The 12,844-nt window shown below is 59.4% G+C and overlaps 1 protein-coding gene across 8 annotated transcripts in view; it reads right to left on the bottom strand.

Annotated features, from left to right (window-relative positions):
• The window catches only part of SHANK2 (SH3 and multiple ankyrin repeat domains 2), a 427,977-nt gene that overhangs the window by 307,998 nt on the left and 107,135 nt on the right, over window positions 1–12,844 (bottom strand). For 5 of the 8 annotated variants that reach the window (XM_028118280.2, XM_088018084.1, XM_088018085.1 and 2 more), the window contains one exon: window positions 12,653–12,719. In XM_028118280.2, the coding sequence (XP_027974081.1) occupies window positions 12,653–12,719 (67 nt within the window). Of the gene's footprint in view, window positions 1–12,090; window positions 12,262–12,652; window positions 12,720–12,844 lie in introns of all 8 variants that reach the window. The other 3 variants (XM_088018088.1, XM_088018082.1, XM_088018083.1) reach the window with 1 other exon arrangement.

Here is a 12,844-nt window from a genome sequence, read left to right as displayed (position 1 = left end):
GAGAAGACAGAATTGGGTTGGTTCCCAGCACCAGCGGCCTGAGCCAGCGTACCCTCAGCGACACGGGCCGGCCAGCAACCAGAGAGACGGCATGGTCTGGGGTGGGGGGGTGGGGGGGGTGAGGCTTCAATACAAAGCTTGCTTTTGGCAGAACGAGGCATATACACACCTGTACGTCTCGCTCACTGTCTACAGGATGCCCACCCTGCACCAGGCTCTGCTAGGCGGTTCACCCATCACCCTGTTTCCAGCCACAGCCGTGCCCAGGTCTGAGCAACAGCGGTAACATTCTGAGGCAATCCAGAGATCCATCCCGTCTTGGTGGCCACCCTCCACATCCTGACTGCCTTTTAGCTTGGCGCATCTAGACACTGACAAAGGCCCTCACCACCTAGGCCTTGGAGAATTCCAGAAGGACTCAGAACCCCCCGCACCAGCTCTTGGTGCAAGAAGGAAGGTCGTCTGTCGGCAAGCCGTCCAGCCAGGTGAGTGGCTCAGAACCCGGTGAGATCCTAACCAGCCTGGCCCCCATGAGAAATGACCAAATACTGTATGTCTGCCCCCGGCCACAGGATCTTGCCTTTTCCTCAGCAGTATTTTAATTTCTGTAATGTGCACCAAAAAGAATACTGATAACTCCTAACGAAAGGAGCAAAATGTGCCGTTCTTAAAATGCTTCCCCTCGTGGAGCACATCCCCACCAAATCTGTCTTCCATTAGCTGGACGGCTGTGAGAGAAAGCAGAGGCCATGATGGACGAGAGGCAGAGGCAGGACACCTGTGCCCGAACCCTGACCTCACACCAGCGAGCGGGGCGTGACCTTGGGTAAGCTGCCGAGATTCCCGAGCCGAATTCCTATAGCAAGCGTGGACCAGCCTTTGTCACCTGCCCTTCTGTTCCCTCCTGCTGGCCTCAGGACGACCATGTGGCCCCGCTGTGAAGGGTCCGGGCTCCTTGTCCCAGCTCTGGTGGGAGGCTGCCCCTCCAGGTCACGATGTTTGCCCTGCTTTGCCTTCCCAGCTCTGCCTCAGGAGACCCCGATGGACCTCCCCAGGGTCTGGGGCTCTTTCCTGTTGCTTTTCCTGGAGATGCCCCCTTCTTGGTGGCCTCGCGGGTCAGCCAATGGCCTCGGGACAGGAGTGTCTATCGGTGCCTATGTTTCATGCCTGCACCCAGTTGGGGAGGACCTAAGTCTCCTCACCCTGTGAGCCCAGATGAGATGGTTTTGTCTTCTTCTGCCTCATTTCTGTCACCTGCTGCCGCCCCATTAGCTCCTTGATGTGTCCCTTCTGGCTTGGCTAAAATCGGCAGCACTTGGGTGCACACGTGTATGAATTCTTTCTCTGAATAAAACCCTCCGAAAAGTCTTTCCACTTATGCTTATTGGAAACCAGAATAGAAACCTTTCCTGCATTCAACCGAGCTCCACCCGCGAAGTCTTCCAAGTGCTCAGCTCAGTTATGAGGCTCAGATACCCAAGCCCCATGGAGACCTTCAGGAGGGAACACTTACTTCTCTCGGGGCTCAGCCCTCATCAAACCAAAACCCTAAATGCAGCCGTGGCTCACGTCTGTAGGGGCTGCTGAGACCAGGAGAGACACTAGGCTGGCCCCAAGACCACACAGAAGATGGGGACGCGGGTCCTTCTGGCACTTGGTCAAATGCTTTTTTTTTTTTGAGGTTCTACTACCCAGCTGCCTTTGCATGTTAATGAAAATTAAGATTTCTACGATTATTTCTGGACATGCTTGCCACCGTCGCTCTACACAGGAAGACCAGAAGTTCCTGGGGTGAGTGCCCTTCCCTAAGGGCCAGGCTCCCTAAGAGCTAACGGGGTCCTCGGCAGGACGGCAGGGGAGGAACTGGCCTAATCCAGGCCTCGTGTGGGGTCCTGCAGGGGCTCCAGGCCTGGTGAGTCAGAGACGCCACCATGGAGGGTCATAGCTGAGGGGTCAAAGCAGCCCCCAAATGCATCCCAGCACTGTCGCTGGGAAGGTAAAGGATGCTTCTGGCCTCTGGGGGTAGCCAGATGTTTGTGACGCTGCCGCCCACCGCAGAACATTCCATCTGCTCCAGCCTTCATTAGTAAGTACTCACCGTGCAGCCCTCCAGCAAAACCTAAGGACAGGGAGGACCGAGAGCCTGGTGTCCGGAGCTCCCCATCCAACCCAGGGGATAAACGGTGTACCCCAATTTCTGTAAAATGAGCCACTACTCTGAGTGAGAAAAGGAACATCCAGCAAATGGGTCCTAGGGCCAGGGGATGACTCAGGCACCTTGGGGTGGGGGGGGCGGTTAAGGAAAACCAGCAGAAGAATTGCAAGGGTCTTTAAGGAGGGAGACGGGGCAGAGGTGCTCGGGGCAGGGGGGCAGCTTGAACACAGGACCAGTAAGCAGGTGGGACAGCAGCAGTCTGACCTGCATGGAAGGGCTGGGAAAAGAGAAGGCTCGGTGGTAAGGGGGGGGCCCCTTGAGAACTAGGGGACTTCCTAGGGCTCCCCACCTCTCACCCGGAAGTGGACACGGTCTCAGCGGGGCCTGGGGGCACGTGCCTGGGCGAGCAGGGTGCCGTTCTGCTCTGGGTTAGGTTCTTTGTCCCCACGAGGTAGGAAGAGCAGCCTCGTGAGAGCCCCTGCCCCTCCAATCCACCGACTTCCCACCCAGCCAGCGTGGGGACTCGATGACAGGCATCTGGCCGAGCAGCACGCTTCCCGGAGCAGAATCCACGGGGGCGGCCTGGGTTTCTGGCCGGTCTGAGAGGCAATGCTGGACTCCACGTTGGGTCCAGGTTTCCCTGGGGTCACCAACTGTCACCCCCAGAAGAGAATTACTTCCAAAAACACCTTCGGATTCTATAGCTTTCACCAAGAAGGCTGGGGGTGGGGGCTCGTTTACGACAGTGGCTAATGTCCAAGGAGCCGACTGTCCTCTCTTCAGGAGACCCCACCAGGCTCTCTCTGCAGAGCGGGGAGGTGAAGGGGGAGCAGAGTTCCGGAACTCCAGAGCTCCTTCGGCTACACCAGGTCCTTTGTCATAGTGCACTGAATTCCTCATTGAGAAGCAGAAGTTTGAAAAACCTCAAACTGGAATCACCACCCCCAGAGGGACACACTGGGATGGAAGCTCAGGGACATGCAGGAGGGTGGGGGCGGGGGGGAAGGCGAGCGCCAGTGTGCGGAGGAGCAGGGGGGCTTCCGTGGGCAGAGGTGGGAAGCCCAGGGGATGGGCGGGCCGGTGGAGGGGAGCGGGGGAGCCCTCCTGCTCCACATCCTACAAGCGACAGACAACTGCCCCTCTCGGAGCACATGGACGCTGGTTTTCCTGGACAAAATGGCGCAGAGAGAAAGACCACCATGGCAGCAGCCCAGGGCTGCCCTCCTTGGAGGGTTCTGCCACCACCGCCACAGACTGCCATGGGGGCCGGCCATGGAGCATCAACAAGACGCAGAACGGGGCTGGGGCGACTGGGCTCGTCGGGGCGGAGGTGGGTTTGGGCTAGGTGGGCAGAACCCAGAACCTGCTCGTAGAGTCGGCCCAGGGCACTGGGGCGGAGGGGAGGACAGCCGTCCCCAGGGCCCTGCTCAAGGCGGCAGCAGCGGCTCACCCACAGGAGGGCCTCCTCTGGTCTGGGTGCCCGATGGTCCAGCGCTGGGGAGCACGGGCGGGGAGCTGCCTGCTCGACCCCCACGAGGCAGAACTACAAATGTCTGGAGAACCCCACTCCAGCAGGGATGAGAGGAGGCATGCTGGGGGGCAGGCTTGTCTGAGGCCTCGGGAGGACCCGGGCACTGGACGGGCCTAGGAGATGCCCAAGGGTTAAGGACAACATCATACACAGAAAGGGTCGCTCTGGAGCCAGGGGCCTTGGTCCAAACCCCAGCTCCTTGTCAACTGTCCTCCGCCCCGACGTGGGACCCGTTCCAGGGCTCCGGAAACCTTGTTCTCCTCATCTGTGAACTGGGGGCAGTGCCACCTTCCCGCAGGGCTGTCTCTGTGATCCCATAACAGGCACAGAGTGCAATCCGGGCATTAGTGGGCCCAGAAACTGCATTAGCTGTTTTTGTCGCCTGTTACCTCCTCCTCCAGGAAGCCATCCAGACTCTACAGTCCACTGGGATTTAGTGTCCCCTCACGGGGACTTCAGCCCCATCCCCTCCCTCCCACAGGTGCAGACCTTCTCCATCAGCAGGGCACCTAAGACACAGGGTCCTGTCTGCACCGACCCCAGCAGTCTTGCCTGGGGCCTCCATCAGGAGCATGGTCTCGCGGGAGGAGAATGGCACAGTGTGGCAAAAAGCCGAACCCAGAACCCAGAGCCCAAGCGGGCAGGGAAAGGAGGGAGGAGGCCCAGCAGGGCTGCGGGAAGCAGGATGGAGCAGCAAAGCGAGGGGCCCCGGGGGCACAGCTCACCTCCCCCTGGGGCCCACACCCGAGGCATGGCTGCAGGTGGAAGAAACCAGAACCAGCCTGGCCCCGGGCTGAGGAATGTGCCTGGGCAACGTGGGCAGGGGGGAGGGAGGACCGGGGGCCCCGGCGGGAGGAGCAGGGCAGATACAGGCCAGTGGGGACTGGCACAGCAGCCCACAGCAGAAGGGGCACACCTCCCACGCAGCACGCCTCTGGAAGGGGGTCCACGCCTGTCTTCGTGCACCCCTGGACCACAGTGGTCCTCACCACGGGCAGAGGGCCCCAGTGGGAGTCAGAGGTGCACGGGGTCAGAGGCAAGCAATTGGAAACAACCCTCGGGCCCGAGCCCTTGTTTAGCGCCCAGTGAGAAGGGGGGGTGCACGGGAGGAGCCCAGCAGTAGGTGCTCAGGGTCGGGAGAGGAGCCTCCCGCCTTCGGCCAGACATAAGCCCAGTTCCCGCAGGGTGGGTGGTCCTCATGGGGGCCGCTGGGGGCTCATCTGGTCCGCCAGACCTTCCTCCAGACGCAAGGCCTGCTCATCGGGGCGCCTTAGGTCCTCAGAGGGACGCACATGCACAAATACTTGGGTGTGGTTTTCAGACTTGCTGGGCTTTGTGGGAGCACAGCCGCCTCACAAACGGGAGAAAGCATGCTTGGCGTTTCTCCAGAACTTCACCCAGAGGCATCCCCAGCTCAGAAAACCCGGCCACCGACGGAGGACCACCCCTCATGCCCCCGCTGCCTGTGGGGCTCCAGGATCTGATGGGACCGTGTGGGGCGCGGCGGGTCCCCCAGGCAAGACGCCCGCTCGCGGGAGCACAGACCACGGCGCCGTCCCTTCCGCTCTGCCTCACACTCCTTTGCAGGATGGCGGGGGCATTAGGCCGATTTCTACAAATGGCGTGGGCATGTTAGATCGAATTATTACAAACACCACGTGAGGCCACGTGCTACTTGTTATCGAAGGGGCTGGGGGCCTGACGTGGTTGGGATTTTTCAGGGCCTCTGTGGTTCAGGGTCTGGGGCTCCCACCCTGCTGCTGGGGATGGGCTGGGGTCGGGCTCTTCCCTAGGGGCCCAAACCGCCCCAGGATGGGAGGTAGGAACCAGAAGAGGCTCAGGTCTGGGGAAGAGTCAACCCAGAGGACGGGAAGGAGCAGACACATGGGCAGGTGGGAGGGTTCGCTGGGCACCTCTCATGGGACACAGTCTCCAGCAGCCACACCTGTCCACTGCACCATTCCGAGGCCTGAGCCGGCCAAGAGGCTGCTGGGGGGCGGGTGCAGGTGAGCCCCGGGGCGGAACACAGGCAGTGAAGACAGCACACGTGGAAACATGCAGGCCACGGGAGGTCAAGGCTTCCGGCCACTGCGGCACCTCTCCAAGACAAAGACAAGTGTCCCTGGGCATAGGGAGAACACAGTGTTTGGGACAGACCAGAGACCTCAATGGATTCCCACGTCCACCTCACTGGACAGCGGTGCCGGAAGTCGGCCACAGGAAAAACCCCATCCCAACAGAACCCACGGGCAACTCGGGGCCGTCCCAAACAGGGTGTCCCTTTGTGCGTGTCCCAACCCGTGCGCTCTGTGCCGGGATCTGGGGATAACACTTCTAACCGGACGGCACACAGAAGCGGGGTGGGGGAGGGGAGAGTACCGCAGCAGCAAGCACTCGGCCGGCACTCAGGGAAACGCCGGACGGAGATCTGCCCAGAGCAGGACGGACGCAGCCCACAGCTCTGGTGCAGGGAGGGAGTCCGGACCGCACACGCTGCGCGGCTCCCTCGGCCCCACGGAGGCCGGAGACACAGGAACACATTCAATGTGGTGGGTGGCGGCAACGGGTTGCTCACATCCGCTTAGGCTGCATCATGTCTCCCTCTCTCCGCAACTTGCTCTGGGGATCCGGACAACAGCTGTGGGATCGCCACTCAGTTCTAGCTAACACGCTAGCCTGGCTTTCCCGGAGAAGGCTCCTTCCGGCAGCCCGTAAAGGGGGAGACTCGGCACGGCCGACCCCAACCAATCTGATCTGATGAAAGAGCTTCAAATTTGGGGCTTTCCCCAGGACCTGCTGGCCCCACTGCCAAACACACAGGGTCCCCTATGTCTCATTCACGGTAAGTGGCATATCTTACAGTCACAATGCTTCTTTCAAATCAGATCTGGTTTATTTCACAGCAGGTGCGATCTGCCGAACAGGTTATTTATTTTTTTTTAATAAAAGATCAGCGTGGGTTTTACAGCCTGTCTCACAACACTGCCCCCCCCCACAAATATTACATTCAGAAATCTGTTTGAAAACACCACCCCCCCGCCCAACATCTATACATATCGGAAGCGCAATTACACAGGCACGCGGTCTCGAAACCTAGCAACAGTAACCAAGTCGTCCTGAGTCGGCTAACCAGACACCCAGACTCACACACCAGCTCAATGTGCTTCCTCTTGAAAAACAAAACCCCCTCGCTTCTCTCTCCATAGCTGCGGAAGGACAAGATGTATGAAAACAAACCTTGTTCAGCTGAAGAAGAACAACCCATGCCATTCAGCGCATCTGACAGAGCATCTCCCCACAAAGCCGGGCAAAACACAAAAATCACAAACACTGGGAAAAATAGGTTATCCCAGTGCAAAGCTTCTCAGCTTGCAACATGCTTAATGTTTGCACGACCGTTTCGGACACAAGCTCCCCAGCTCCCCGGCAGCCTTGCTACAGGGACCGCCGTCCTACAGAAGCCATCACAAACGCCCCATTGGCAAAGCCTGGAAGACCCGGTGGTCTCATGTGCTCAGCCACAGCTCAACCCTGCAGGGCAGCAAGCAGGGATTAACTTTGGTGCTTGCGGTGGCTTTTAAACCATCACTTTCTCCGAGTCAGCACATAAAATAACCAAACGGAGGTCGCGTTTAATTTTTTAAAAGAGGAAGGGAGTTCAGAAAGAAAAAAAAAAAAAAAAAGCCACAGCACCAGTCGATAGCATGCACGCTAGCCGGGATGTGAGCAGAATGTTTCACGACAAGATGCAATCTCCCCTTTAAAGGGATAGACCTGCAACCACACGGCATTCCAGACCCGTTTCCGGATGCTACAGACCTCGGAGTGCCTGCTGATCACCTCACTGCTTTTCAACCTGTTTCCCGTCTTCCCCAAAAGCCACATCGGAGCGTCCTAAGTGCCCTGGTTTCTTGGTGGTGTCCGGAAAACAAAGGATCTGTCGCGCTGAGTCGGGGGGAAGGGGGGGGTGACTATTTGATGGTTTAAAGGGGCTTTTTGAGGAAGGCATCGCCGACTAGGGAAGTCAGGAAAATGTTTTGTGCTGCAGTTTGATCGCTCTGAAACATCAAAGTCGACCCCACGTCCCCACCCTCAGCTTGGAATTTGGGGATCCTTCCACCATATTTACATTCAGAAATGCAGCGCAACGCAATGCAGACAAAGGGGAGGCTTACCCTCATCCCCTCCGTCCGGGTTCCTGACCCGTGAGGCTGGTGCTCCAAAATAGTGTCCCAGCCCCACTGAGTGTCTAATCGACAAACTCTGTGGGTGAGCATCGTGGGCTGGTCCCGACCCAGAGGCAAGGGCTGCCAGCCTCAAGTTTAGGACACACATCCCCGTCTTCCAATGTTTCTCTGACACCTTGGGGTAGCTTATAAGTCAAGATTTAATGCAGATCATCAAGTAGAAACACAGCCCCATCCCACCCTCTCCAGCAACCCCACCACGATTCTGGAGGTGGACAAAAAAAGACAAAGGGCACGTGGGGACACGCTGAAGCCCTCGGGTACGGGACACCTGCCACCCCAGAGTCCAGGAGAAGACAGAGGAGTGGCCTTGATCTGGACAGACTGTGACAGCACCCTCGCAGGTCCCGAGGATGGGGGTCAGGGAGCTGAGCCACCAAAGCTGGAACTGGAGAGCCACATGGCCACAGAGCCTGACCAACAGCACACTAGAGACCCTAGCATGGCTCCAGAACCACCTGGCGGGAGGGCCGAGAGGCCTGTGCAACCCACTGCCCACGTCTCCTCTCTCCGTGCCCCCATGAGCTCTGCCCCTGGACTCTGACCATGTGTGGGAGGGAGCACCCATCACAACACTCCGGCAAGCACATCCGATCCAGGAGCTCATGTGCCCATAACACGCGCTCTGCTCCCCAACACCTGTGACCAGGTGCCAGGAAAGTGGGTTTTTTTTTCAAGATGAGACAGAGAGGAGAGGAGCTTAGAATGGGGACACAAGCAGTGGGGGGCCATTCACCCAACAGACATTTACTGAGGCCCTACTACATGCCGGCACTGCGGGGAAGGCCGACGCCGCCTGGCTTTGCAGAGGGGAGAGCCTCCAAGAGACAGTCATGCGGCCATGTGACTGCCCTTGATGGTGGCTGACGTGCCCCAAAGACATGCCTGCATCCCAATCCCTGAATCAACCTGAGAATCTCAAGACGAGAACATCCTGGACTTAGGGTAGGCCCTTGAGGGTAGGGTAGCCTTGTGCTGTCTCTGAGAAAGGAGAGGGGGTTTGAGACAGACTCGGAGAGCAGGGCACATGCAGCCACGCCAGGGACAGGAGACACACCGACAACCCGGCTACCACCAAAACCGGCGAGAGGCACGGACGGACCAACCCTGCCAACAGCTTGACTCTGCATGTCTGGCCTCCAGAGCGGTGGCGGAATACATCTCGCTTGTTCTGTGCCGCCCAGCTTGGAGCATCTCCTGACAGCGGCCCCAGGACACTAGCACATGGCCTGTCCTCACATTCTGAACCAGCCCGCCGGGGATGAAGGGCCTTGGGAAGCAGAGGTGGGGCGGCGCTTGGATGCCCAGCCTCAGCACGCTGGAGGCACATGAGATGGGGCCTGCAGAGGCCGCCCCAGGCCACTGAGTCAGGCTCCCTGCGGGGCGGCTCTGGGCATCTGTGCTCTACAAAGCTGGGCAGGTGCTGCTGGGCACCGGGGAACCTGGAGGTTTTGGCTGACGACCCAAGCCAGGAACAGGAATGGGGTGGTCCCAAGCTCTGTCTTGGGGATCGACTGCCAGGAGCCCAGAAGATGCACTGGGGGACACGTGGGGGACGAAGAAGCGGCCAGGGTGGCACGCGACCAGGACATGGGGAAACGAGCAGATGCAACAATCCAAGAGGGAAAGTGCAGGAAAGAGTCTACTCTTCTGAAGTCATGTGCCTGGTAGTCTGTCCCACTCTGGAAGGGGCCGTGGGGTCTGCATGGGTCTTTTGCTCCAGAATCCGGGGCAGGGCAGCAAGGAGGGCATTAGCCCCGGTGGTCCACACCTCCTAGTGGGCCAGGCCTCGGACGGACCAAGGTCTCTCAATCCCCAAATTGGCATAGGGCCTGTAGGGGAGAAGGTGCTCGATGAAGAGTCACCATGGAAAGAAGTGACCGAGGGGTGACAGGGCTGCCATCTCGGGTACTGGCTGGTTCAGGTACCCCAGGGCCGTTCTCAGGAGGTTCCAGCATGGCACAGTGTGTGAAACCACAGAGGGAAAGGGGTGTCCCCTCCCGCAGCAAGAAGCAGATGGCTCTCCTCAGGACGCAGGACTTCCCCAGACGGGAAGGCACTGGAGCACCTCTCAGGTCTCAGAGCCAGGCCTCCCCCAGGGGCAACCTCGTGGAGGGGACCCTCACCCCGCGTGTCCTTGTCTCTCCCGCTCTGGGTCCCTTGGCCCTGAGAGCCGCTACCAGGCAGCATTCTGGGTCTGCAAGCTCTCCCCATGATCCTGGGGCTCAGGAGTGCTGCTGGTGGGCAGAGTGAGTTGTCAGAGTGGAACGTGGACGTCAAGGAGGAGTCAGGACGTGGGGAGGAAACCATCAGTTCCCCAGGTGGATGCTTGTTCTGGACCGTGGGTGAGGATGGGGGCCTGCAGGAACTCCATCTAAAATGGGATGCCTCCTGAATGGGGGAGGAGCAGCTTGCACACCCTGAGCTGCAAGCCTTCCCAGGCATGGCCCTTGTACACAGCGCGGGATGCTGCCCCTCCTAGACCCCACCACACACAGCATCCATCCACCCTCCTGCACGGGACCCGCCCTCCCGCACGGGATCCTCCCTCTTGCACAGGATCCATCCTTCTGCATGGGATCCACCCTCCTGCAAGGGATCCTCCCTCTGGCACAGGATCTACCCTCTGCACACCATGGGGTACTGTCCTTCCCAGATTCCCCACAACACACGGCATCTGCTCCCCTCCAGGAGCAAGGGTGGCCCCAGAGGGTCAGCGAACACAGGGCTGAATGGGGGTTTTACAAGCAGTGGACAGCTTTTGGGAATCAGTGCACTAAGGGATATCTATGCGCACAAAGGACCCACAGGCTTTGTGTGCTCTGGTGCTAGTTTGCTCGATCAGTCAGATCCTTCATCAGGAGACTCAGAGGAAAGGAGAGGCCTCTTTTTTTCCCCTCCCTGGAAGTGCTGAAGGGACCCTGCAGGAAGCACAGATTTCCTTACCATCTGTCCCCGCGGGACACACAGCGGAAAAGCCCGCAAGACAGGTACTGAGAGGCGCTGACTCCTGCCTCGGTTGACCGTAAAAGCTGACCCTGCATCTTCGGGGGGCCCCTGGTGGTCTTGTGAAGGCACAGACCTCAGTCCCAGCACCATGAAGCACGGAAGCTGCACAAGCCTGCGGCCGGCATCCCCACGACTCAGGAGGGGCTGCCCTTAGGAGTTTAAATAAGTCACGGGTCCGAATGGCTGAGTAGTGATTAAAACATATTCACCAGACCAACGGGTACTCTGTTCATAATCAGAAAAAAAAAACAAAACCCTCAGTTGGTCCAGAGCTGTCTGCATCCCATACAGGAAAGATCATTCCATCTCCAGCTGGAGGAGACAATCAGGAATCTCCCTACTCTTTGTTTTAAAATCAGCTTGGCATCTCAAGGGACTTGGCAGCTCGTGAGGACAGTGAAGTGACTGGTCCTCATACTGGCGGTGGGACAGGCAGGGTCCCAGGGGTCTCTCGGTCCACCTCCCATCATCCTTTCTGCCGTGCGGCCCCATCAAGGCCCGTGCTCAGAACAGTAAGGAGGGCAGCCCCAGGCTTGCTACCACCACAGACCACTCAGCTCAGGAGGCCGGCAGGGCCACCAGAAACCCCTGCCCATGCTCCCTGCCCCTCCTGGGCCATGTGCCCAGCAGCCAACACTCTCAGACCTCAAAGCAAACCCATCCCCCCCACACTGCTCTCTCGTGTTGGAGATGTGGCGGGAAGGGGGAAGGGGGCTGCGGGCACCGCGCAGGCTCAGCCCGTTCCCTACATGGCGTGGCAGACGTGACGTCAGCGATCTTTATGGTGCGCTCACGGAGCTGCTGGTGAGGCCCAGGTGGAGGCCCGGGTCTCAGACCAACGCAGCGGTTTGCCCTGGCTCTCGGGAGGGACTCATGCCGGCATCAGGCGGGCCTTCGGGAGGCCCGGATGCTCCGCTTGGGGCGCTGGATGACGCAAGCAAAGCATCTGGCTCCGCACCCTTGTGAGAGTCTCAGACTCAGGGCGGGAACCGGCCACACACTGAACACGATAAAGACTCGACAGCCTGACACGTGGTCGCCCTCGCCCCCAGCAGCAAACACGGGGCGAGGGCCACAGGCAGTAGGAGACACAGTAGCCATCCGGGCGCCACCACATCCACGGACTGGCGCCGTGTCCGAAAGCTCACCGCTGCTGGTCCACTGGGACTGCTCGCCGCTGCAGGTCCTCTGCAAGCCCGGGGCCGGCGGAAACAGGCCAGTGGGCTCTTCCAAGATGCAGGACTGGGCCCAGCCACCGGCAGGGCGACGGGGCAGGGGAGGAGCCCCAGACACAGTCCTCCTGGTTGGCACAAGGGGTACTAGAAAGGGGAACGGTCATGAGCACCACGGGGCAGAGGAATGGGCTCAGAGACGGGGGTCGGAGGGGGCCGCTGACTCTCTGCTGCACCTCGTTTAGCTACTATCTCTTAGCTTACATGGGAGCGTGCACAGGGCAGAATCTTCCAACAAACCCACGTAAGCTAGCCGCAAATTCGTTTGACTCACCAGGGGCACAGCAGTGACCTACGTGGGCCGTGGGCCGTGTGCCGGGAGGGACGGGTACGTGAGAACGAAGATGGAAAAGTGGCCAGGACCACGCGTTGGTTTAGGTTTTGCTAAACGCGGACTCCGAGCCAGCCTCGTGAGGATCAGAGAAGGTGGGGAGCGTCTCCTTACCAGGCAGAGCCCTTCCTCCCCGAGCCTACTCACCGACATCCGTCTCCTTGTGGTTCTTGATGTACTCTGCCAGCTCGAAGTTGCCCGCGATGATTGCCACCTAAGAGAGCAGACATCGCGTTAACGAGTCTCGGCGCTGGCACGCGTCCCCACCACCGACGGCCTTGCCCCACAAGCGCACCGTCACAATCCCCCGGCTTTAAAGCACGAGATGTCCCTTTCTCT

Source organism: Eumetopias jubatus, unplaced genomic scaffold, assembly GCF_037043125.1.
Source record: "Eumetopias jubatus isolate StellerSeaLion01/CBP00866 unplaced genomic scaffold, mEumJub1_p1.0 scaffold_13, whole genome shotgun sequence".
NCBI lineage: Eukaryota > Metazoa > Chordata > Mammalia > Carnivora > Otariidae > Eumetopias > Eumetopias jubatus.
The sequence above is the reverse complement of the archived record's forward strand: the minus strand, read 5'-3'. Positions and strand labels throughout refer to the sequence as shown.